Source organism: Macaca thibetana, chromosome 10, assembly GCF_024542745.1.
Source record: "Macaca thibetana thibetana isolate TM-01 chromosome 10, ASM2454274v1, whole genome shotgun sequence".
Lineage (NCBI taxonomy): Eukaryota > Metazoa > Chordata > Mammalia > Primates > Cercopithecidae > Macaca > Macaca thibetana.
This window is the reverse complement of record NC_065587.1, coordinates 35,549,564-35,573,284: the sequence shown is the minus strand read 5'-3', so window position 1 is coordinate 35,573,284 and position 23,721 is coordinate 35,549,564. Positions and strand designations below refer to the sequence as shown.

Sequence of the window (23,721 nt, the reverse complement as noted above, 5' to 3'; positions counted from 1 at the left end):
CTTGGCATGGTTCCGGCCTGGAGACACGGCCGTCTGGGAGAGTTAGTGCTTTTTTAAGACTAAGAGCCTGTGAAGAACTTTAACTCCAAACTTCTTTAGAAATAACGGCCAAAAGCCTCCCCTGTGTGAAAGTGAACCACTCATCAGCGTCGGCAAGGTGTGGGCAGGCAGCCAAGGCCTCCAGGCTCCTTCAGAAGCTCCACTCTCCCCCAGGGGCCTTTCCATGGGAGGCCACTTCCTCTCCTCCCTCCGACCACTGCACGAGCTTGGGACGATGGTGGTCCTGCCCCGCCACGTGTCCTGGTGTACCAACCTCCTTGCTCTCTGCCACCTCCTGTGTGAGGGGGCATCAGGCACTGGCTCCTCCTGATCAGCCTTGTGGCAGCCGTGGGTGAAGGTGGCCTTGAGAAAAATGAGGTTCCTTTCATGACCTCCCTGTCCACAACTGGCTGCAGTGACAGTCGGATGATGTGTGTTCTGTGTTTTAAGTGAATCCCAAGGGTGTTCACTCTTCCCTCCCATGTGTCTGATGTGGTCAAGGGCTGAGAGGACATGGTTGCCTCCGGCCACAGCCACACACACCTGCCAGGGCATGACAGGCTTTGTGCAGAGTGAAGAATGCCTGTCCACAGCACAGGGATGGGGCTGAGAGAGGTGAGACCTGGTGTGTATTGCCAAGGCAGAGGGTGTCCCTCAGACATGGTGCTCCCTTCTGCCCAGATGGGACACTCAGAAACAGGCAGTGGGAGGGGTGGACGTGGCTCCAGATTCCTGCAGCTGACCCTGGGGGTCCACAGGGCCATAAGGGGCATGCAGAGGGGACACCTGCTCTTCTGACTATGTGAGCACTTTCCTCTCTTGGATACAACTCTTGAGAAAAGCCATTGAATCCGGCCTCAGTGAGGAGTGCAGGACGGCCCCACCTGTGTGTTAGGTACCTGCCGGCCCCTTGGGAGTTATACCCCCACCTGAGACTCACTCACAGATGCCATCGGGGAGTATCTGCCCTGCTGCTGATGCCACTCACAGCCCAATGCTGTGCTTATCCCCGTCGAGGCCTGGAGCTGCTGTGGGTCTGTCACTCTGGCACCTGAGTGGCCACTTGCCCACTGCACTGAACCGGAGCTCTACCCGATGCTTTCCTGCCACTGAGACAAGGAGCTGGAGCCCCACGTGGCCACTTGAACAGCTACCAACCCAGGAAGGAGAGGCAGGCCATCTTCAGGCCTTGCTGGGCTGGCCAGCAAGGTATCCAACGTGTGGCCCACAGGGCAAGGATGAAGGAACCTGAGACTCCCCACGAGGGCACCCCGAGAAAACTCCTAGGGGCTGAAGAGAAGGTTGCAAGAGGTGGGGCCAGCCCTGCTGTGCCGCCATAGCCCTTTGGGTGCCAGGCTGTGCCCGGCCGCATCTTCCTCTAAGCGAGGAGATGTCCTGCCCCAGTGGCCAGATGTCACATGTGCTGGTGGAAGACTCCGGTGAGGAAGGGCCGGCAGCCCGGAAAGTGAGACGTCCTCCCTGGGGTCTGAGCGCCACAGCAAAGTGCCCATGAGTAGCAGGTGATCTGGACACAAGCACTGAACTCTTGCCTGGCTCCTGCAGGGTCAGGATGCTCGTGAGGGGTGAGGCACAGACAGCAGCCCTGACGGGGGATGGATCTACCCGCACAATCAGGTCACCTCCTCCCACTGTAACATCAGCAGGAACTCACATATTTTTCCTCAGTGGACATTCGGAAGAAAATAGCATTCGTGCTTGTAATATTAAAGTGGAATTTTGTACCACCTTACGTGATGCATTCATCACATAGTTTTGGGTGTATAAAGTTGGACTTTTGTGCTTCTCCTTAGTCTGCTGTAAGCTACTGGCTGTGTGAACTCTGAAGTCGCGCTACACAACAGCCAGGCCTGGCATGGCCAGCGCCATCTGCTATGCAGCAGGTGTGCAAAAAAGCCTCTGTTCATTTACCAGCCCATAGTGGCAACCCTTTGTGAGCGCAAGCTCCCAGCCCGTCCAAGAAGATGAACTGGTCTTAGGATCTGGAGAACTCATGCTTGAAGTTACGGCTCAGATATGCTCTGAATGCCTTTAGCGCAGCCTAGACCCTACAGAAGTCCAAGCTGGGAGCCCTTCGTGTCCTTGGGCTGCTGTGGACCCTGTAGGCCTGTCCCAGTGCCCAGGTTTGGTGTCTGGGTGTAAACCGATGCTGGAGCAGCAGTTGGCTGCTGTCCTCTCAGACTTCCTGGTCTCCCTTGGGGAGACAGGGGAGCAAAGTACTGAAGCCCTGAGACGATCTCATCAGACCTCTGTTGCTGGCAGTAGGCAGCTGGGGTGAACATCAGTGATGTTCCTCTGTGGACAAGGGAATGTGAGTGGGCTCACTCAAGGGCTGCGCCCGGAAGGCTTTCCTCTGGGAGTCCCAGGGCTCTGGGCCGGTTCCAGTCTTCCCGGGCTCTGGTTCCAGTTGTGCTTTCCTCTGCAGGTGCCCCACGCCTGGCTGCGACGGCTCTGGCCATATCACAGGGAACTACGCTTCACACCGGAGGTGAGCCTGCCATGCCCTCAGGTCCTGGGCCCCAGGGGTGGGTAGGGAATCTCTTCCTTAGATGAAGACCGGAAGACACTAATGTTGCTGACCGCTGGAGTCCATTTCCATCTCTTTAATCTGAATTGTTGCCATTTCCAGAACCTGATTAGATTGCCCTCTGCAGTAAGATAAAAAGACAAAGTGTCAGGGTTAGGGGCTCATGGAAATGCTTCTCCTTCTGACCCTGCTGCCTCGTGCGAAGGTGTCTGTGGATTCTGCTTCTTACAATGGACCCATCAGTTGCCCTCACTCTCTCCCACCCCAACCTGGGGTCACAGAGCGTGAGGGGCGAGGATGAGATGAACGGGTGTGAGAAGCCGCTGTTCTAGCACTAAGGTGGCCTTTTTTCCTCTTTCAAAATCAGCTTGTCCGGCTGCCCTCGTGCAAAGAAAAGTGGAGTCAAGGTGGCACCCACCAAGGACGACAAGGAGGACCCCGAGCTGATGAAGTACGTTGGGCCATGCTGGCTCCCTCATTGCTTTGCAGAATTGAGATTTTCCTGTGTTTTGTAATGTAAAAAATGCCTACTAGAGTCCCTTTTCATTAATACAATGGGTCACCTAACCGATCAATGCCAACTTTCGTTTTTATGGAAGCTCTCATACTGCACGTTGGCACCTATGAAGATGTGAGCCCTGAGTGTCGTATGGAGGGCATGGGTGCCAGAGCCTCCGGGCTTCTCGGGTCTGGAGTATTTGACGGGGCTGGGAGAGGCAGAGCACCCTGCTACCTATGTGTTAGGGCCACCTGGGAGTGGGCCCCAGGGCCTTGCAACCTGCAGACTTTTGTCTGCAGGAAAGGTGAGATGCAGAAGTCAAGGAGAAGAGGGTGGTTAGAAAGACGTTGAAGCTTCGAATCCCATGTGTCCGTCCACCCACACACCTATGCAGAGAGCTGGTAGATTGAGAGAGCCGGGAGGATCTAAACTGGACACCAGACACTGTTGGGTGAAGGAGAGGACATCCTTGGCCTTAAGTGACCCAAAGTCCTTGAGGCAAACAGAATCTCCTCTGTTGCTCTCCCCACTGGGGCAGGGCGGGGCTGACAGGTGAACCCTGCCTCTGTGTTGTCTTACTCAGTGGGGGTTTGTGTCCTTGCAAGCCTATTCTCCCAATAGGGGGTGGGTCCCCTGCACTGCCCACTTGTAGGTGGGGGCAATGCTTTGCCACAGACTCAAACCGGGTGGCCCACTGGCCAATGTGCCCAGGACCGAGGTACTTTCAGAGCTGACATCTGGCAAAATGGGCAGTGGGTTCCCCAGCAGGTGAGCGGTGGAAATGATGGCTCTGGACACTTTGTTGCCCAGGGCCTTGGGGCTGGCTTGGTCGGAACAGGGCCCTACTATGTCCACAGGAAACAGGTTGCCCTGATTGTGTTACCTGCTGGGCCAAGGGCAGGCAGACCTCACCCCCGGGGAGGGGGCAACTTGTCCGAGATTGGGTTGCCCCTCTTGGTAGCTCGCTCCAGCTGTGCCCCTGGAGGAACCTAACTGACCAACATCACATCCTTCGGAAGGGCTGGCCCCAGCAGCTGTTTGGTGTAATAGGCTGTGGCTTGTTTGTTTATTTTTTATAATAAAACTGTAATGAATGCTAAATTAACAATGCAAAATTTGTGGTCGTTAGTACTATGAAGGCCGCACACTAAATGCTGAGGTGCAGAGAAAAACATTTCGCCCCTGAGAATCCAGGAATTTGATATGATCATATAAGTGCAGCACCTTTATGGATTTGGCAAGGATCCTGCTGGCAGGGATGTTACAAGTGAATCGTGCTGCATTTGCAGATGACTAAAATCAAGATCAGCATTTTTCAAATTAACCAGGAAAAACGGTTTTCCTTTCTAATGTGCTGTCAACTTAGCTTTAAAAAAAACAAGAGTTCTGCAGCCAAGTGGAGACTCGACTTTGAGAAACATTTCAGCATTTGCAGGATAGACGAAGTTCCTAATGGCCCCATGGCAGAGGGAACCTGACCACTTAACGCCTCTGTTTTACGGGGTTTGCCTCCCCAGCCATAAACTTTAACTGCATTTATAATTGCCTAACGTCTTTAAACAGATGCAGATCGAAGCAGAAACTCGAATGGATGTGTCAGGTCTTGCTGAGGGACGGGATTTTGTCAGCGTGCGTGAGCTGTGATCGGGAGAGCCTGGTGGAGCAAGTCCTTTTTATGACATCTCATGCCTGCACTATTTAAAACTGAGTCACATCAGGCACTTGGTGGTAAATCCCTTTGCCACAGCTTTATAACTGGTCATAAAAGTCCTTCGGAGGCGCCACCATGGGAGTCAAGAGGCGAATGTCCCCTGCCCTGCCCATTGTCCCTAGAGGGGAGCCCACGCTGCCCCTGGCCACACAGACACCCGACAAATGAAATGCACCTCTGGTTCCTGGTCCTGGCCGTGTTTCTCATGTCACTGGCACACACGGCTTCTGCCCCCCAATACGTGACAGGAAACACTAGCTCACCCAAGAAGCACAGAGGCCTCACCAGCTCAGTGCCCGCACCCCTGCCCCAGCACGTTTCAAACATGACGTCCCTGACGGCTTGAAAGTCTCCACACATGGTGTTGTGAGAAAGAGAACATACCTGAAATCTGAAATCCTCTCCATGTATGTGACCCAGGGGAACAAAAACAGTTTCCTTTGATGAAGGGGACTAGTGTTTTGCAAGAAAGGGAGTAAAAATAATTCAGATTTGGGCCAGGTGCTGTGGCTCATGCCTGTAATCCCAGCACTTTGGGAGGCCGAGGTGGGCAGATCACCTGAGGTCAGGAATTTGAGACCAGCCTGGCCAACATGGTGAAACCCCATCTGTACTAACAATACAAAAATCAACTGGGTGTGGTGGCGGGCGCCTGTAATCCCAGCTACTTGGGAGGCTGAGGCAGGAGGATTGCTTGAAGCCAGGAGATGGAGGTTGCAGTGAGCCGAGATCATGCCACTGCACTCCAGCCGGGGCAACAGAGTGAGACTCCATCTCAATAATAATAATAATAATTCAGACTCGACCATGTAGAGTAACTGAAGAGCCACCTCCCATTTGGCCAGTGCCTCTTCCCAGCCCAGGTCCTCACCTCAGGGTCGGCTGTGCCTGGCACAGGTGCCCCCCAGGGCCCCATGGCTGGGAGGCATCCCCGTCTGAGGGGGGCTGGACATTGAATGTGAACTTCCCAAAGCCCCCATAGGGGCCGCTGGCAGTGTCTCTACTCTGGATGGGGTTGAGACGGCCTTGGACTGGCTCAGGGAATGTCCTGTGAGTTTCTGAGGGCTGGGTGGGTGGGATGAGCAACAAAGGGAAAAGAATCCAGAGAGGGGCCTGTGGAGAGAGAAAGCAGGGCCCTGGCCGAGGTGGCTGGGAAGTGCCCGAAATGGCAGCTTCAGAGATGAGGCCAGTGTGGGGCAAGGAGCCGGATGCTGCCCTCCCTGCCCAGGCCTTGTTGACCTCCCATCGAGTAGCACAGCTCTGTGCCCCCATCTCACCCCTGCAGCAGGAGCCTCTGCCACTGCCCCCGCCCCCGCTACCGTCCGGAGCGCTTCCTGCGCTGACTGTGACTTCCCTGTATCCCCGTGGATCTCTTTGTAAATGGTGCAATGTCCTCTCTTGGGGTCTTGTGTTGCCAGGTAATCATCACTGTGAGTGTGTGACAAATGGTAATTTGGATGAGTTTCACTGATGGAGAGATAAGAATGAGCCTTGCAGACTGAAGATCTTGTCCTAGGTTTGGAGTGGGTTCCTGGATGACGTGGTCCCTCAGATCCCCAAATCCTGGTCCAGGTCCTTCCCTGAGGCAGTGGGGACAGACACTCACAGAGGTCTTGGGCCTGGGCCCTCTGCATTGTCATTGTCCTGTTTGTCTCCGACCCACACTGTGCTCAAGGCATCTGCCAATCTGAATTTATGTTATTTTCATAAGGGCCTCTATCCCTCTCCTGGAATACCCAGAACAAAGGAAAGGAAATCACCATTTAAGGCCAGCCTCAGGCAGGAGTGATTATGGGATATCCTAGTGAGTCTCCCCCACATGAGGTCTGTGTTCCTCCTTCTAGAACATAGATCTCAGTTGTGGCAAAGCTGCAACATCTATGGGCATTGCCCCCCGATTGCACTGGCCTCAGTCTGGGAGGCTGTGGGGTGACAGGCCCCTGCTGTCCCTGAGCTCCCCTGCTTAGGGTACCTTGTCATTCTCATGGATCCATAGGCCCCCAGGCCTATGCGTGATGCAAGCTCCCAGGGAGTAGCCTCTGGGTGGTCTCAGCTGACAACATGGCTCCACATTGCTGAGTGACACAGAAGTGACTCCAGCAGCAAGGCCCGGAGTGAACCTGAGGGCAGCCCCCAGGCCCAGGGTCATAGCATGGAAAGAAGGTGGCTGCGGAGACTCCAGCCACACAGGGGCTGTGAGGCCAAGGCGGAAGACGGAGCGTGGCCCTGCAGTCTTCATGTTCAGCCCGGAAGGGCCAGGTTCTTCCCTGAGGCTCCAGGACCTCAGCTGCCCTCCCTGCCTCACTCAGAAGTCCTTTAATGTGTGATGCTGGGCTCCCTCGTGTCTGGCTTGGGAGTGTCTCCAGGCTTCTCCTCCCAACCCTTCGCCCCTGTACTCACCCTGGCCTTTCTGTGCCCAGGTGCCCAGTTCCAGGCTGTGTGGGGCTTGGTCACATCAGTGGAAAATACGCCTCTCACAGGAGCGCGTCCGGCTGCCCACTGGCCGCCCGCAGGCAGAAGGAAGGTTCCCTCAATGGCTCGTCATTCTCCTGGAAGTCCCTGAAGAATGAAGGACCGACCTGCCCCACCCCGGGCTGTGACGGCTCTGGCCACGCCAATGGGAGTTTCCTCACCCACCGGAGGTAACTGTGCCTGCCGGCCCTGCCCCTCTGCAGTCAGTAGGGACCCTTGCCTGGGGCCTGGGGCTGAAGCCAGACCAGGGCTCCGTGTGACCGAAGTTTCTCAAGGGAAAGGCCAGGCCACATGGGTAGCGGATGGGGGAGGCTGGCGGGTCTGTTGTGCCAGGTGATGCTGTTGGTTATGTCTTCACCATGCGTCTTCCCTCATAAGCCACCCTTCCCCATCCTGATGGAGCCCTTCCAGGCTGGGTGTTATGCTGGACACAGAGGCCACACATGAGCAGAGCCCTGGGTCTGACACGTTCTCTTAACAGGCTGACAACTTCTCAGGAAAAGTGTGTCTCCTACACCTTTTGCCCTGTCTCTCCCATGCACACCTCTTCTTTGAACTCTGGGCAGAGACCCCTGCCTGCTTTGCAAGGAGCTGGCGACCCCTCACTGTCTGGCAGTGGCCTGGGCAGCACTCACCACCTCTCACCTGCCCTCCAACACCTGCTGTGGAGCTGAGGGACCTTGCTTCACCAGCCCCCACTTCCTGTGTGTGTCCTATGGCGACAATAAGTGCCTGGTCCCATCAGAAACCCTGTGTCTGGGCCTAGGGCCAATGCTGACTCCTCATTCCCTCCCCTGTCCCTCCCCTCCCCTTTTTCCCTCCTCCTTCCTCTCCCTTCTCCCTCCTTTCCTCTCCTCCCTCCCTTCCTCCTTCCCTTTCCCTCCCCTTTCCTCCCCTCTCCCTTCCCCTATCCCTCCCCATTTCCTTCTTTCCCCTCCCTTCCCCTCCCCTCTCCCTCCCCTTTTCTTCCTCTCCCCTTCCCTCCCTCTCTCCCCTCCCCCTCCCCTCCCCCTCCCCTCTTCCCTCCCTCTCTCCCCCTCCCTCTCTCCCCTCCCCTCCCCTTCCCCTCCCCTCCCCTTCCCTTTTCCCTCCTCTCCCCTCCCTCTCTCTCCCCCCCCCCTCCCCTCCCTTCCCCTCCCCTCCCCTCCCCCTTCCCTTTTCCCTCCTCTCCCCTCCCCTTCCCCTCCTCTCCTCTTCCCCTCCCCTCCCCACCCCCTCTCCTCCCCTTCTTCCTCTCCCCTCCCTTCTTCCTCTCCCCTCCCTTTCCCCCTGACCTTCTCCTTCCCTTCCCTCCCTTCCTCACCTTCTCTTCTTTTTCTTCACCTCCCCTCCCTTTTCCCTTCCTTCCTCCCCTACAAGATTAATTAACTCATTCATTCAACGAAAGCATTTGCACCATGTACCCAGCCCTGGAGAGAGAGCAGAGAAGAAAAGGACAACTAACCCTTATCCTTGTAGAGTGCATTTGGGGCAGAGTAGGTGGGACAGCCTATAAACAAATAAATACGTAAATGACAAAGAGGACAAGGAAGTCCTCTTTGAGAAGGAGGTAGCAGCTTGGCCTCAGGTGTCTGGGGCACAAGGCCTCAGTGAGGTGGCTGGAGCTGGGAACACCCTGGTCCGCTGGACGAGGTTGGAGGTGCTGGGGGGCTGGAGCCAGGGAGAGGCAGCGAAAGGAAATGAGGTAGAAAGTTCTGGGCCAGGGCTTATCCGGCTGCCAGCTGGCAAGGACTCAGCGTTCACTGTGAGTGAGGGGCCTGGCAGAAGGCAGAGGAGAGACTAGATCTGGCACGGGCAGCTGGCACGGTCACAGTCGCAGAGGCCGAGAGGGCCACTAAAGGAGGCCGCTGCAGCCAGGGTCAGGTGGGCAGAGACTCAGGCTGGGCTTCCTAAGGACGTCTCACTTGCCTCAATCAACCTTTACTTATGGTGTGGATACAATCACTTCATAAAGGAAATCATGCCCGAGAATGTACAATTTTAATGCCTTTTTCTGCTCGAGTGTCTGTATCCGAGGAGTGATCTGTGATTGTCGTTACCACCACATCCTAGAGGGTGTCTCAGAGGCAGAGTCAGCCAGGACCGGCTCCTCTGGGAGGTCCGGGCTGCAAAGCACGGGCAAGCGGGTCCTGTGGACCTCAGACCCCAGAGGGAGCCTTACCCAGAGCACCACTGCCCCGGCCCCTCGAGTATCAGGTAGGGCCAGCGATGGCTGTGCCAGGTGAGGTGAGCTCTGGAGTGTCCCCTTCCCAGCCTCTGCCCTGCCTAGATGTAGCTTCTGTTTCCCCGTAGAACCCAGTTTGGCCATAGGGAGGCCACCTAGGCCCTCCGGGTCATCTAGGTGAGGTGGACATGCTTTCTGTTAACCCATAATGTGTGACCCTGGGCTGGCCGTGGTGGGTGACCCTGGGCTGGCCGTGGTATGTGACCCTGGGCTGGTCATGGTGTCTGACCCCAAACTAGTCGTGGTGACCCCTAGACTATCCCATAGTGTGTGACCCTGGCCTTGTCATGGTGCGTGACCCTGGGCTGGCCATGGTGGGTGACCCTGGGCTGGCTGTGGTATGTGACCCTGGGCTGGTCGTGGTGGGTGACCCTGGGCTGGCCGTGGTGTGTGACCCTGGGCTGGTCATGGTGTCTGACCCCAAACTAGTCGTGGTGATCCCTAGACTATCCCATAGTGTGTGACCCTGGCCTTGTCATGATGGGTGACCCAGGGCTGGTCGTGGTGGGTGACCCTGGGCTGGCCGTGGTGGGTGACCCTGGGCTGGCCGTGGTGTGTGACCCTGGGCTGGCCGTGGTGGGTGACCCTGGCCTTGTCATGGTGCGTGACCCTGGGCTGGCCGTGGTGGGTGACCCTGGGCTGGCTGTGGTATGTGACCCTGGGCTGGTCGTGGTGGGTGACCCTGGGCTGGCCGTGGTGTGTGACCCTGGGCTGGTCATGGTGTCTGACCCCAAACTAGTCGTGGTGACCCCTAGACTATCCCATAGTGTGTGACCCTGGCCTTGTCATGATGGGTGACCCAGGGCTGGTCGTGGTGGGTGACCCTGGGCTGGCCGTGGTGGGTGACCCTGGGCTGGCCGTGGTGGGTGACCCTGGGCTGGCCGTGGTGGGTGACCCTGGGCTGGCCGTGGTGGGTGACCCAGGGCTGGTCATGGTGGGTGACCCTGGGCTGTCTGTGGTGGGTAACCCTGGGCTGGCCGTGGTATGTGACCCTGGGCTGTCCATGGCGGGTGACCCTGGGCTGTCCGTGGCGGGTGACCCAGGGCTGGCCGTGGTGGGTGACTCTGGGCTGGCCGTGGTGGGTGACTCTAGGCTGGCCGTGGTGGGTGACCCAGGGCTGGCCGTGGTGGGTGACCCTGGGCTGGCCGTGGTGGGTGACCCTGGGCTGGCCGTGGTATGTGACCCTGGGCTGGTCATGGTGGGTGACCCTGGGCTGGCCCTGGTGGGTGACCCTGGGATGTTCATGGTATGTGACCCTGGGCTGGTCATGGTGTCTGACCCCAAACTAGTCGTGGTGACCCCTAGACTATCCCATAGTGTGTGACCCTGGCCTTGTCATGGTGCGTGACCCTGGGCTGGCCGTGGTGGGTGACTCTGGGCTGGCCGTGGTGGGTGACCCAGGGCTGGCCGTGGTGGGTGACCCAGGGCTGGTCTTTGTGGGTGACCCTGGGCTGGTCTTTGTGGGTGACCCTGGGCTGGTCGTGGTGGGTGACCCTGGGCTGGTCTTTGTGGGTGACCCTGGGCTGGCCGTGGTATGTGACCCTGGGCTGGCCGTGGTGGGTGACCCTGGGCTGGCCGTGGTGGGAGACCCTGGGCTGGCCGTGGTATGTGACTCTGGGCTGGCCGTGGTGGGTGACCCTGGGCTGGCCGTGGTGGGTGACCCTGGGCTGGCCGTGGTGGGTGACCCTGGGCTGGCCGTGGTATGTGACTCTGGGCTGGCCGTGGTGGGTGACCCTGGGCTGGCCGTGGTGGATGACCCTGGGCTGGCCGTGGTATGTGACCCTGGGCTGGCTGTGGTATGTGACTCTGGGCTGGCCGTGGTGGGTGACCCTGGGCTGGCCGTGGTATGTGACTCTGGGCTGGCCGTGGTGGGTGACCCTGGGCTGGCCGTGGTATGTGACTCTGGGCTGGTCTTTGTGGGTGATCCTGGGTTGGCCGTGGTGGGTGACCCTAGGCTGGTCATGGTAGGTGACCCTGGGCTGGCCGTGGTAGGTGACCCTGGGCTGGCCGTGGTATGTGACCCTTGGCTGGCCCTGGTGGGTGACCCTGGGTTGGCCATGGTGGATGACCCTGGGCTGGCCATAGTATATGACCCTGGGCTGGTCATGGTGGGTGACCCTGGGCTGGCCTGGTGGGTGACCCTGGGCTGGCCATAGTATATGACCCTGGGCTGGCCGTGGTGGGTGACCCTGGGCTGGCCGTGGTATGTGACCCTACGCTGGCCATGGTGGATGACCCTGGGCTGGCCGTGGTGGGTGACCCTGGGCTGGCCGTGGTATGTGACCCTGGGCTGGTCATGGTGGGTGACCCTGGGCTGGCCCTGGTGGGTGACCCTGGGATGTTCATGGTATGTGACCCTGGGCTGGCCGTGGTGGGTGACCCTGGGCTGGCCGTGGAATGTGACTCTGGGCTGGCCGTGGTGGGTGACCCTGGGTTGGCCGTGGTGGATGACCCTGGGCTGGCTGTGGTATGTGACCCTGGGCTGGCCGTGGTGGGTGACCCTGGGTTGGCCGTGGTGGATGACCCTGGGCTGGCCGTGGTGGGTGACCCTGGGCTGGCTGTGATATGTGACCCTGGGCTGGCCGTGGTGGGTGACCCTGGGCTGGCCGTGGTATGTGACCCTGGGCTGGCCGTGGTGGGTGACCCTGGTTTGGCCGTGGTGGATGACCCTGGGCTGGCCGTGGTGGGTGACCCTGGGCTGGCCATGGTATATGACCCTGGGCTGGCCCTGGTGGGTGACCCTGGGATGTTCATGGTATGTGACCCTGGGCTGGCCGTGGTGGGTGACCCTGGGCTGGCCGTGGTATGTGACTCTGGGCTGGCCATGGTGGGTGACCCTGGGCTGGCCGTGGTATGCGACTCTGGGCTGGCCGTGGTGGGTGACCCTGGGCTGGTGAATGATATGTAGCCTCTGCTTCCAGTTTGTCAGGCTGTCCCAGAGCAACATTTGCTGGAAAGAAGGGAAAACTCTCAGGGGATGAGGTCCTCAGTCCAAAATTCAAGACTAGCGATGGTAAGCATGGCTTCCTGAATTTCCCTGCTCATGACTGGGTGCCCGGGTGAGAGAGAGCTGTGCACCTTTTTGGTGGGAAGAAGGCAGAGAGATGAAGCCCCTCCTGGAATGAGTCATGGCAGAGGCAGATCCCTTGACCTGAGCTGACAGCCTTTTGGACCTTGGCTCTGCAGCTATTGACACCTGTGTCTGGGGCCCCTGGCCCTCAGGAGGTCATGCCTGCTGTAACCTGTGGCTTTGGTGACCACTGGGATCAGAGTCCAGTGGAGCCCACATGCTATGATTTTGTGGAGAGGTGAGGCTCGTTCCCACTTAGGTGAGGAAATTCAGCATCGCCTGAACAAACTTCCATCTTTAATGTAGCAATTAATATCTCCCAAAGAGATTTAAGCCTTTCCACCTGCCACCCAGCTCAGGAGGCAAACCATAAACACTCATCTCAGAATTTTCAAGACAGACTTCTCCAGCACGCGATGTGGGGTGTGAGCCCCAGAGAGATGAGCTCAGACACCCAGGAGGGGGGACCTCTGCTGCACGGGGGGTTGCAGTTCCATCTAGAAAGCAGGCTTCCCCACAGCACTTTGGCCCAGGCCTGCCTGAGGCCCAGAGCCACAGCTCAGGTTTCTCACTGGGTCAGTGTTGGAGAATGATGAGGAGATCAAGCAGCTGAACCAGGAGATCCGAGACCTGAACGAGTCCAACTCGGAGATGGAGGCCGCCATGGTACAGCTGCAGTCACAGGTAGGTGGTGCTGCCCCCCACTCCTGGGCTCTTTGCCTTCCCAACCCAAACATTCATCGTGGGAACAGTGAGGCATCCGTCGGCACTCATCAAGGTTGCCGTCAGGGCTGAGCTGACGGACAGCGCAGTGCCTGGCACACAGGCACACTTAGGACGTGCTGGCCACTCACGTTGTGGTGTCTGTGAAGTCACACTGTGAGTGCCGGCGGGTCGCTGGAGCTGGTTGTCCCACTAGGGCTGTGGTCTCGTTAGCGTTAATAATACTATTAATAATACTAGTCCCATTAAGATTAGCAGCACTGTCTCTCTTACTCTCATTAGAATTCGTCCTGTCAAGGCTAGTGGTCCCGTTAGGCTTACTGGTCTTGTGAGCACCAGTAGTCCATGAGTGTGATGCCTTAGAGCCAGGCCTCTGGAGCCAGGTTTCTTCCCCAGCACAGCCACATACCAGCTGAGGGACCTGACAAACCTTTCAGCCTTTTCCTCCGTAAATGGAGGTAAGAACAGGATTCTACTCCTGGTTATTGTACAATGAACGCATTTCTATGAGGAAAACATTTAGCATAAGCACCTGATCCAGAGTAAGTGTGGTCAATGAGAGCTGCTGTTGCTGAGGAATAGGATTACAAATTACTTCAAATGTTTGTGTCATATTTCCTGATTTCCCTAAAATGAGCATTTGTAATCAGAAAAATAAAAGAAAAACACTAAAGATCTTATTTTGAAAATAAGAGCATGCCTCACCTGTGGCTACTGAGTGGAGTCTGCAGCCGCAGTGGGGGAGTGGGCACACATAACTGTGCCCCTAACGGCTGGAGGGACAAAGGGACAAGGAAGTGACCAGGTCCCACAGGGAATTTGGGCAGAGCCCCTCTGGGCAGGGACAGATGGGGAGACGGCGGCCTCCACCAAGGCGGCAGAAAATGAGTGACATACTCCAGCCCCATGTGTCTCGTTACTCTGCTCTTGTCTCTACTGGCAAACAGGCTCACGTTGACCGCTTGTTACTCAAGAGCCTGTATAAAAATAGCATCACCCCACGGGGATCAGGAAGGATTTTCGTTGTCATGCACATGTCAATGCTGCGTGCCCCCAGGTTCATAGGCAGTGACAACAGAGAAGGGGTGACGGCCCTCCTGGCAGAGCCATCCCCATCCCCTCCTGGTGTCTCCGAGTGTGGAGATGCACTGTGGTATGGGTGTCCCACTTTGTGCTCCCTGCTCCTCCCCTTCTCAAAGTCCTCAGAGCCTTCATCAGTGTCAGTGTCCTTGGGGTAGCACCTCTGATTTCTCTTTATTTGCCAAAACAAATCTTTTTAAAGACAAATTATTACCTTTTACTGGCATCCCTTTGGAAGGACTCAGAAGCCCCTGTCCCTTTGAGGGAGTTTGGTGAGTGGTGTCCTCTGCAGAAGGGCAAAGGCAAAGGGAAGGCAGGTCCCTGTCTCCCATGCAACCCTTTCAGAGCCACATGCTTGTCGCCAGGCGGCAGAAGAAGCGTGCTCGACCCCATCCACAGCCTCCCAGGAAGGAGCTCACCACTCCTGCCTCGTGTGTCACCCACACTGTCTTTCTGTGAGTGTAGCCTCTGCCCCCACGGCTCCCTGCAGATGGCTGGCGGCTGTTCCTGGACACCAAAGGCCTCAGGGCCAACGCAGCCCTAGGCAGGTTCACCGCCGTGGTGGGGAAGTGAGAAGACTTGTCTGTGGTTGGCCTGGGGAAGACGTGCTTGGGAGGCCCTGAGGAGGCTCTCTGTTGGTCTTTCTGGTGAGGGGAAGACCCAAAGGCTGTCCGACACCCCACAGGGTGGGTGCAGTGATTCCCGTCTTACAGATAGGAGCAGGAAGCATGGTGAAGCAAAGACCACAGCAGGTGGAGTCTGAAGCTGAGACAGGGCGCTGTGAAGTCTGTGGTCCCACCCCATCCCCTCAGGACAGAGGGGCTCAGAAAACCAGGAGGGGGACCTCTGCTGCACAAGGGTTTCGGTTCCATCTGGAAAGCATGGTACAGGGAGACGTGCCACACGAGCCCCTTCCTGGCTTCCCTGGAGTCAGGCCATGTCTCCAGAGGGCCCTTGCCTTTCTCTCCTCTGGCAGCCCCTCACCTGTGGCAGGACACTTACAGGAAGGCAGGGTCCCTGCCCCTTCCCCCACCCCAGGGTTCTGCATTCTCCCAGAGGGTTGTGAGAGGCAGCCCAGGAGGACTCCCAGGAGGATGGGGGCCAAGGGCAGGCAGCACTTCAGACCTCTCTCTGGCACAGATCTCCTCCATGGAGAAGAACCTGAAGAACATCGAGGAGGAGAACAAGCTCATTGAGGAGCAGAATGAAGCCCTGTTTCTGGAGCTGTCCGGCCTGAGCCAGGCCCTCATCCAAAGTCTCGCCAATATCCGCCTTCCACACATGGTAGGCAGCACACAGACCTGCCGGCACCACAGCTGCCCCCCAGGGTCTCTCCGGAAAGCAGGAGGGCAGGGCATCTCCCACCCCCTCTGCCTCTGGGTCCTGCCCTAGGGGTCCTGTGCCCTGGTGGAGATTCTCTCTACCCCGAATGGCCTGGGCATTGGTTGGCTATGGTGGCTTTAGCCCTCCTGAGTAGCTAATGAATCCGAAGCAAAATGGTGATTCCATCAGCAGAGAGGCTACTGCTGGGATGGCTGCAGAGAGAAACACTCAAAGCAACCAGGGCAGGGCAGCCAGTGCTGCCCCGAGTTGGTACGGGCTTGTCTCAGGTCACACGGGGGCACAGGTTTGATGCTCCCACATCAGGTTCTTTGGTGTGGGGCCCACTGCATGGATGGGGCTTGCTAACCTGGTTCTGTTCTCTAGGAGCCAATATGCGAACAGAATTTCGATGCCTATGTGAGCACCCTCACCGACATGTACTCCAACCAGGAGTGCTACCAGAACCCGGAGAACAAGGACCTCCTGGAGAGCATCAAGCAGGCTGTGAGGGGCATCCAGGTCTAGGCCGTGTGGTACCCAGGAGTGTCCCAGCCCACCACACCGTTTACCTCCCCCGCCCTGCCCCACACCGTGGGGATGCCCAACTCACAGTGACTTCCCGTTCGCGGCCCGGTGTGGCCTCGGGTGGGTTTATCCAAAGGGATGGCTGGAAATCAGCCTCTCCCACGATGCTCCCTCCAGGCTTGGGGCCGTGGCGGCCCCATCTGTGCGCACAGGGGCTCTGAAGAATTACAAAGTGATTTATTTTTGTTTTCTGAAAGAAATCTGAAGAGCAGCTCAAAGTCTCCAGTGGAAGCTCATGGACAAGGTTCTCAGGGAAGTTTTGGAGTTTGCAACCACAGTATTCCTTTGTCTGTCGAGGCTGGGAGGGTAGCCGTGAGCGTGGTGGGCGGGTGGTGTGAGTGGCATCTTGGCCTGGAGGACATGCCCGGGGCAGCGTGCCTGTGCTCAGTGAGGGCGGCTGAATCAAGTGCGTTTTCTGTTTTCATTTAATTCAGTTTTGTGTTAAGGGTGGAACAAAGCTCTGTCCCAGAGGGAAAGTTAGGAATGTGCCTCCCAGAGGACACTCCGGACAGTTGACAAGCATCGCAGCCCCTGTCAGGTCAAGGAATTTTAACCTGGGAGACTCCTGAAAATCAGCCTAGTGTCTGGGGGCAGCTGGCGCGCTGAGGCTCTGGAGATGTGTGTGGCCCTGGGTCACAGCTCCCTGTTGGGGCTGCAGCCTTTAGACCCTGGGTCTGGGATCCACGTCCAGGGACCGCTCTGGCTTCTGTGCATCCACCCGGACCCCTGACCCATCACTGCCACATTATCCGGGTCGTGGCCAAGCTTGACCTCTGCATCCATGGCGATGGAGGTGGCAATGGCATCATCAAGGCCAGAGGGTAAATTCCTAACAGGAGACCACCAAGGTTTCACTTCTTTTAGATCCATCCAGTATGCGAAAAAAGGGTACATTTTAATTTAGTGTGTTAAAAACACAATGTTCCTACTGTGTAAATAGAATCCAAGTCAGTTGTGACTGCAATTCCAAGTTAGTATTTAAAAGTAGAGAAATTGCACTTCCTGGAAAAAATTAAAAAGTAGTTAGTTTAATTATTCTGTAAATTATTTAATTTTGTCAAGATGTATTTATATTCACAACCTCTTATGTTAACGTTTGCTATTTATTTAACATTTTTATTTATTAATTTTATACTATTTCAACTAGACCCCACACCAGGGCACCCTAAGAGGGGAAAAGTGAATTCAAAGCAAAAATAACTATTTGACTATAATGTAGGCCACAAAAAATCTTGATATAACTCCTAGTTATAATTTTGATGCAACCAAGTTATTTTTTATATATTTTGTTATTTATTCTTTTAATAATGGAATTTTTTAAAAAAGTATTTTGTAACTGAGGAATTTTGATAATTTGGGGATTTTTTTCCCTTGGTCCAGTGGAGAGAAAGATGTTTTGGTTTTCTTTTTCCATTTTGGGTTCCTTTTGTTTCAAGCACGGATAACAGCAAATGGAATTCTGTATTTATTATTATTTAAGCGTAGCGCAGATGTGTGTGCTTGGGCATGTTTCTCGTGTCGCGTTTGCGTGTCGGCCCTTGCGGTGGAGTCCTGTTGCTGTGAGGGGGTGCCGGCCGCAGGCAGCCTCGAGTCGCCGCTGGGCTCACAGGCTGTGCCGCCCATCCCTCCGACAGCTCCAATACTGTGACCCTCCTTCCTCAGGAAACGCGTTGAACCCACAGCACTCCATGGTGTGTTTGCAGGGTGATTTCCTAATAAAAGTCCACTCTGACTGTGAGTCGGTGCTGTGGTCTGTGGGGAGGACACTGTCTCCATTCCTGGTGGGCTCTATCATGCACCCTCCTGGGAGCCTTTCCTGGTGGGCTCTATCATGCGCCCTCCTGGGAGCCATTCCTGGTGGGCTCTATCATGCACCCTCCTGGGAGCTTTTCCTGGTGGGCTCTATCATGCACCCTCCTGAGAGTCATTCCTGGTGGGCTCTATCATGCACCCTCCTGGGAGCCTTTCCTGGTGGGCTCTATCATGCGCCCTCCTGAGAGTCATTCCTGGTGGGCTCTATCGTGCACCTTCCTGGGAGCCTTTCCTGGTGGGCTCTATCATGCACCCTCCTGGGAGCCTTTCCTGGTGGGCTCTATCATGCACCCTCCTGGGAGCTTTTCCTGGTGGGCTCTATCATGCACCCTCCTGGGAGCCTTTCCTGGTGGGCTCTATCGTGCACCCTCCTGAGAGTCATTTCTGGTGGGCTCTATCATGCACCCTCCTGAGAGTCATTCCTGGTGGGCTCTATCGTGCGCCCTCCTGGGAGCCTTTCCTGGTGAGCTCTATCATACACCCTCCTGGGAGCCTTTCCTGGTGAGCTCTATCATGCACCCTCCTGAGAGTCATTCCCGGTGGGCTCTATCATGCACCCTCCTGAGAGTCATTTCTGGTGGGCTCTATCATGCACCCTCCTGAGAGTCATTCCTGGTGGCTCTATCATGCGCCCTCCTGGGAGTCATTCCTGGTGGACTCTATCATGCGCCCTCCTGAGAGTCATTCCTGGTGGCTCTATCATGCACCCTCCTGGGAGCTTTTCCTGGTGGGCTCTATCATGCGCCCTCCTGAGAGTCATTCCCGGTGGGCTCTATCATGCACCCTCCTGAGAGTCATTCCCGGTGGGCTCTATCATGCGCCCTCCTGGGAGCTTTTCCTGGTGGGCTCTATCATGCGCCCTCCTGAGAGTCATTCCTGTAGGGCTCTATCATGCGCCCTCCTGGGAGTCATTCCTGGTGGACTCTATCATGCGCCCTCCTGAGAGTCATTCCTGGTGGCTATCATGCACCCTCCTGGGAGTCATTTCTGGTGGGCTCTATCATGCGCCCTCCTGGGAGCTTTTCCTGGTGGGCTCTATCATGCACCCTCCTGGGAATCATTCCTGGTGAGCTCTATCATGCACCCTCCTGAGAGTCATTCCTGGTGGGCTCTATCATGCACCCTCCTGGGAGCTTTTCCTGGTGGGCTCTATCATGCACCCTCCTGGGAGTCATTCCTGGTGAGCTCTATCATGCACCCTCCTGAGAGCCATTCCTGGTGGGCTCTATCATGCACCCTCCTGGGAGTCATTCCTGGTGGGCTCTATCATGCACCCTCCTGAGAGTCATTCCTGGTGAGCTCTATCATGCGCCCTCCTGGGAGCCATTCCTGGTGGCTCTATCATGCACCCTCCTGGGATTCATTCCTGGTGAGCTCTATCATGCGCCCTCCTGGGAGCCTTTCCTGGTGGGCTCTATCATGCACCCTCCTGGGAGTCATTTCTGGTGAGCTCTATCATGCGCCCTCCTGGGAGCTTTTCCTGGTGGGCTCTATCATGCACCCTCCTGAGAGTCATTCCTGGTGGGCTCTATCATGCACCCTCCTGAGAGTCATTCCTGGTGAGCTCTATCATGCGCCCTCCTGGGAGCTTTTCCTGGTGGGCTCTATCATGCACCCTCCTGAGAGTCATTCCTGGTGGGCTCTATCGTGCACCCTCCTGAGAGTCATTCCTGGTGGGCTCTATCATGCGCCCTCCTGGGAGCCTTTCCTGGTGAGCTCTATCATGCACCCTCCTGGGAGCCTTTCCTGGTGAGCTCTATCATGCACCCTCCTGAGAGTCATTCCCAGTGGGCTCTGTCATGCGCCCTCCTGGGAATCATTCCTGGTGAGCTCTATCATGCACCCTCCTGAGAGTCATTCCTGGTGGGCTCTATCATGCACCCTCCTGGGAGCTTTTCCTGGTGGGCTCTATCATGCACCCTCCTGGGAGTCATTCCTGGTGAGCTCTATCATGCGCCCTCCTGGGAGCGTGTGGGCAGGAAGGGAGTCATCCATCTCTGGTCTCTCCTTGATACCACATGTGGGGCCCCCCTTGTGTCAGTTTAGCCAATATCTCCTTTTGAAACTACCCTTGCTTACCGCCTCCATGTGTGTTTCTAGAAGGTCTAAGTCACTCTATCTTGCCCCTTCCCACATGACCAGTCATTTGCAAATTGAAGTTTTTCCCAGGAGTCTTTTCTTAGGGTCAGGGAGAAAAAGTTTTCCTGCTGAGGTTGTTAGGCTTGGGGGTATGGAATTGGGGTTTGCCTGGGCTCTCTCTCCTGGCCACAGGAGGAAGCCATCAGTAATAGGAGAGAGTTCAGACATTCTGGAGGTGGGCAAAGCTGACAATGGAGGTAGACGTGGAGGAGAAGAGAGCTCTCTGATGATCTTTTCAGAGCTCAGGGACCCAGCCATGTCTGAAGGCACTCCACCCTTGAACTGCCCAGTTATGTAAGGCAATGGATTCTTTTTTTTTTTTTTTTTTTCAAGCTGGCATACAAGGCCAAAAAGCCAATGCAAGCCAGCTTTAAAAAAAAAGTGACTTCTCCCCTTTTTCATTTTTGTACTTTTGTGTCAGGTGGAGCTCTAGTGCTCCTAGAGTAAGACTTGGACTTGGGGCTTCTAGTCACATTCAGCCTAAACTGTCAACATGCTTTTGACCTCCCTGGAATCTGGCCCTGGTGGTAGTCCTGGAGCATTCATCTGATATGCAAACAAAGGATCCATCTTCACTGACAAATTCTTAGAAATTCTGGACTGAGTTTCCAACCTCTGTTGTAGTCAGACAGGGTCCGTAGCACCTGTGGAGGACATTTGATCTGCCTTCACGGCTCCAACTGCTGGCTCTGGGGGCCCGAGCAGGTGCCAGTGCCTACTAGTGGGTTATGCAGAACCTGTTCAACTATGAGGAAGGGCTCCTGGGGGTCCCCTTTGGCGAGGCCCCATTTGTGACAGGGAGACCAGTGGCCTGGAGCTGTATCCCTTCACATCAGCACAGCAGATGCAGGGGTGGGTGTGAGCAAGACCGAGTCTGCAGCGTCCCCTCAGCAAGCTGAGGTAAAATCATTCTGGGGGACATGAGAGTTGGCTGGAGAGATGGGGACTATGATGTTCCTGCTAGGGGCCACAGGCTGTTACCATGATGTTAGAAAGCTGCACAATCCCACAGTTTGATAATGGCATGAGCTGGTCACCCCCAACAAGATTCTCTCACTTTTTGCTTTGAGGCACTGGCTGGGCCACCAGCCCACTGGGAGCTGGGAGAAAAAGTGTCTAGAGTCACAGGCATGTGCTCTCTTAGGATTTATTTTTGGTATGGGACCCCACAGCTAGGCCTTCTCTACCAGCCTGCAGACCCTCCTGTTTACCATATCCAGAGAATAAAGCTCAAGGTTTCATCCAGAGGGAGGGGAGTGTTTGCCTGGCTCTCAGAGTCAGGGTGGAGTTCTGGGGAAGGGGGCTACTGGCCCCCGAAACACTTTCTCCCAGTCGTCCTTTCCCATCTCCAGCAGAATTTGGTACCACCAGTTCTTGGGGGGTTCTGAGGTGTGGACAGTGTTGGTTCTGAACTTTCTACACTCTGGCCAGAATTCAGTGTTTTGGGTCTTCTAGCCCATTTATTTTGCATCTGTGAATTTTCTGGCTTCTAAATTGCTTTGTTGCAATTTCATCTCCTCACTCCTGCCGATTTATGCCTTAAAATCTGTCATTTTAGCCAGGTGTAAGAGACAACAAAGGTAAATACACATATACACCTGCTTTCCTTACCTGAATGGGTATGCTTCAAGCTGATGAGCACACGACTGTCTGCCTGAACAGACGGGAAGTCAGCTTAGTGCTGGGTCGACAACACCCCGTGAGTAATTGAAGCCTCAAGTTCAGGCGAGATTTTCCTATTAACCACTCTGTCTCTCTGAAGCTGGTGGCCTCTCAGAGGCTGCTAAAGACATGGATGTGGAGGGTCTCCTAACCATCACCTGACTGTGAATCCTGCAACACAGGCCATCCATGCTCCCAGGGGTTATAGCCTCTGTGCCATTCCCTTTGCCATTCTTAAAATATGGAGGTGGAGTGTGGACTTCTCTTAATAGTCTTAAGTCTTCACAAGGGCACCCTTATCCATGATCGTGGGTGGCCTGGGCTGATGCCAGGCAGCTGACCTTTGGCAGAGCTATGCTCTGAGCCACTCTGGCCCTCACTGCACCCCAAGCCCACCACCCCTCCTGGCTGCTCCCATTGTCTCTGCCTCTCTTCCTTTCCTCTCAGTGTCTTCAGCATGCAGGTCTCCGTGTGTGCTGACTTTTCTAAAGCCTGGCCTCTCCTCTTCCGGCACCTGCTGTGGCTCCCTCCTCCTCTCCCTCTACTGTATCTTCCTCCCATCTGCTTATGTGCTCCTGGCCTCTCCTCCTTCCTGATTTCCACCCTACCCTGCAGCTGCATCGGGGCTGTCCCAGCCCCTTTCTCCTCATTCCCAAAGCTGATGTCTGCTGTGTGCGGAGAACTCCCATACTGTCCCCCAGTCCTTTCTTCCCTGGCTCTAGTACCTCCTGGGTGTGCACTTGGATGCCCCAGAGGCATCAGGACACATGCCTGGGTGAACACAACCGCCTGCCCGCTACTCCCACCTGGTCCTTTCTGGGCCCAGCAAGACACCAACCCCCATCAGCCCCGGACTTCACTCACGCAGCCGAAGGTCACATGGCCACACGAGAGCCCCTAAGCACAGCTGCCTGATGTGCCACGTGAATGTGAATGCCCTGGGGAGCACCCAGCTTCTGCTGTGCCACCGCATGGGGCCAACCATAGAGCAGCTCTGACAAGGGCAGGTGTGTGATGTGGGGGAAGAAGGGATGGTTATTTTGGATCCTGGGGAAAGCCATGCAGGGATACATGTACAACAGCACAGTCTGTGCCCTGCCCACCATGTGGACACAGCGACTCCCCTGAGCTCCTAGAGAGCCCCTCCCAGTAGCTAGCGTCGCAGTGTCGCTGAGCTGTCTACTTGGGCTGACTGTAGCTCCTGAGAGCTGGCCACACCCCTGGCAGCCTCGTGAGCCAGTGTAGGTCTTGAGGGGTTCACTGGGAGCACCATGAAGTTGAAGGATGTGGCACAGTCTCAGCCCTGCAGAACCATCCCTGAGCACCCACCACCCCCAGGATGAGAAACCTTGCTGGAGGGGAAGGGGTGCCTGTGAAGCCTTGCCACCCCCCCACAGGAGCCCAGGAGCAGGAGGTTGAGCAGCACACTGCAGCCACCACTCCAGCACCCAGCGAACCCTCTTCATGGGGCACATTCATCTCTGCTCATGGGGCACCTTTTGCCAAATTAGACACACCTTTGCCTGTTGATTTCACTCACTGTCAAAAGTGTTTTCCTTGTGTTTAATCCTGTCACCGCTCTCTCTGTAGAAGTTGTCAAAATAGCAGAAGTCAGACCTGGTAACGTTTATGGCTAAAGATGGTGAGGAGCCATGTGAGAACCAGCCCTGCTGCCTAGGAAAGACCAACCGGAAGTGCTACAGGTTCCACCCCGTATCCCCCTGGGCCACTGCTTGGGACCCCTGGGGGGTGGATAATCTCAGAACACATCAGGCACCAAATCTAGAAGGGCTCCATGATGACTGCCCTAACTCCCACCCCATGTAGAAGGCCTACT

At 56.1% G+C, this 23,721-nt stretch overlaps 1 protein-coding gene across 3 annotated transcripts in view; it reads left to right on the top strand.

Moving 5' to 3' along the window:
- The window catches only part of MYT1 (myelin transcription factor 1), a 79,725-nt gene extending 61,716 nt beyond the window's left edge, over positions 1-18,009 (top strand). For all 3 annotated transcript variants that reach the window (XM_050746044.1, XM_050746043.1, XM_050746042.1), the window contains 7 exons: positions 2,483-2,545; positions 2,952-3,035; positions 7,215-7,436; positions 12,412-12,503; positions 13,141-13,244; positions 15,504-15,647; positions 16,071-18,009. In XM_050746044.1, coding sequence (XP_050602001.1) covers positions 2,483-2,545; positions 2,952-3,035; positions 7,215-7,436; positions 12,412-12,503; positions 13,141-13,244; positions 15,504-15,647; positions 16,071-16,211 — 850 coding nt within the window. In that variant the 3' untranslated portion in view covers positions 16,212-18,009. The remainder of the gene's footprint in view (positions 1-2,482; positions 2,546-2,951; positions 3,036-7,214; positions 7,437-12,411; positions 12,504-13,140; positions 13,245-15,503; positions 15,648-16,070) is intronic.
- Positions 18,010-23,721: the final 5,712 nt, after the last annotated feature.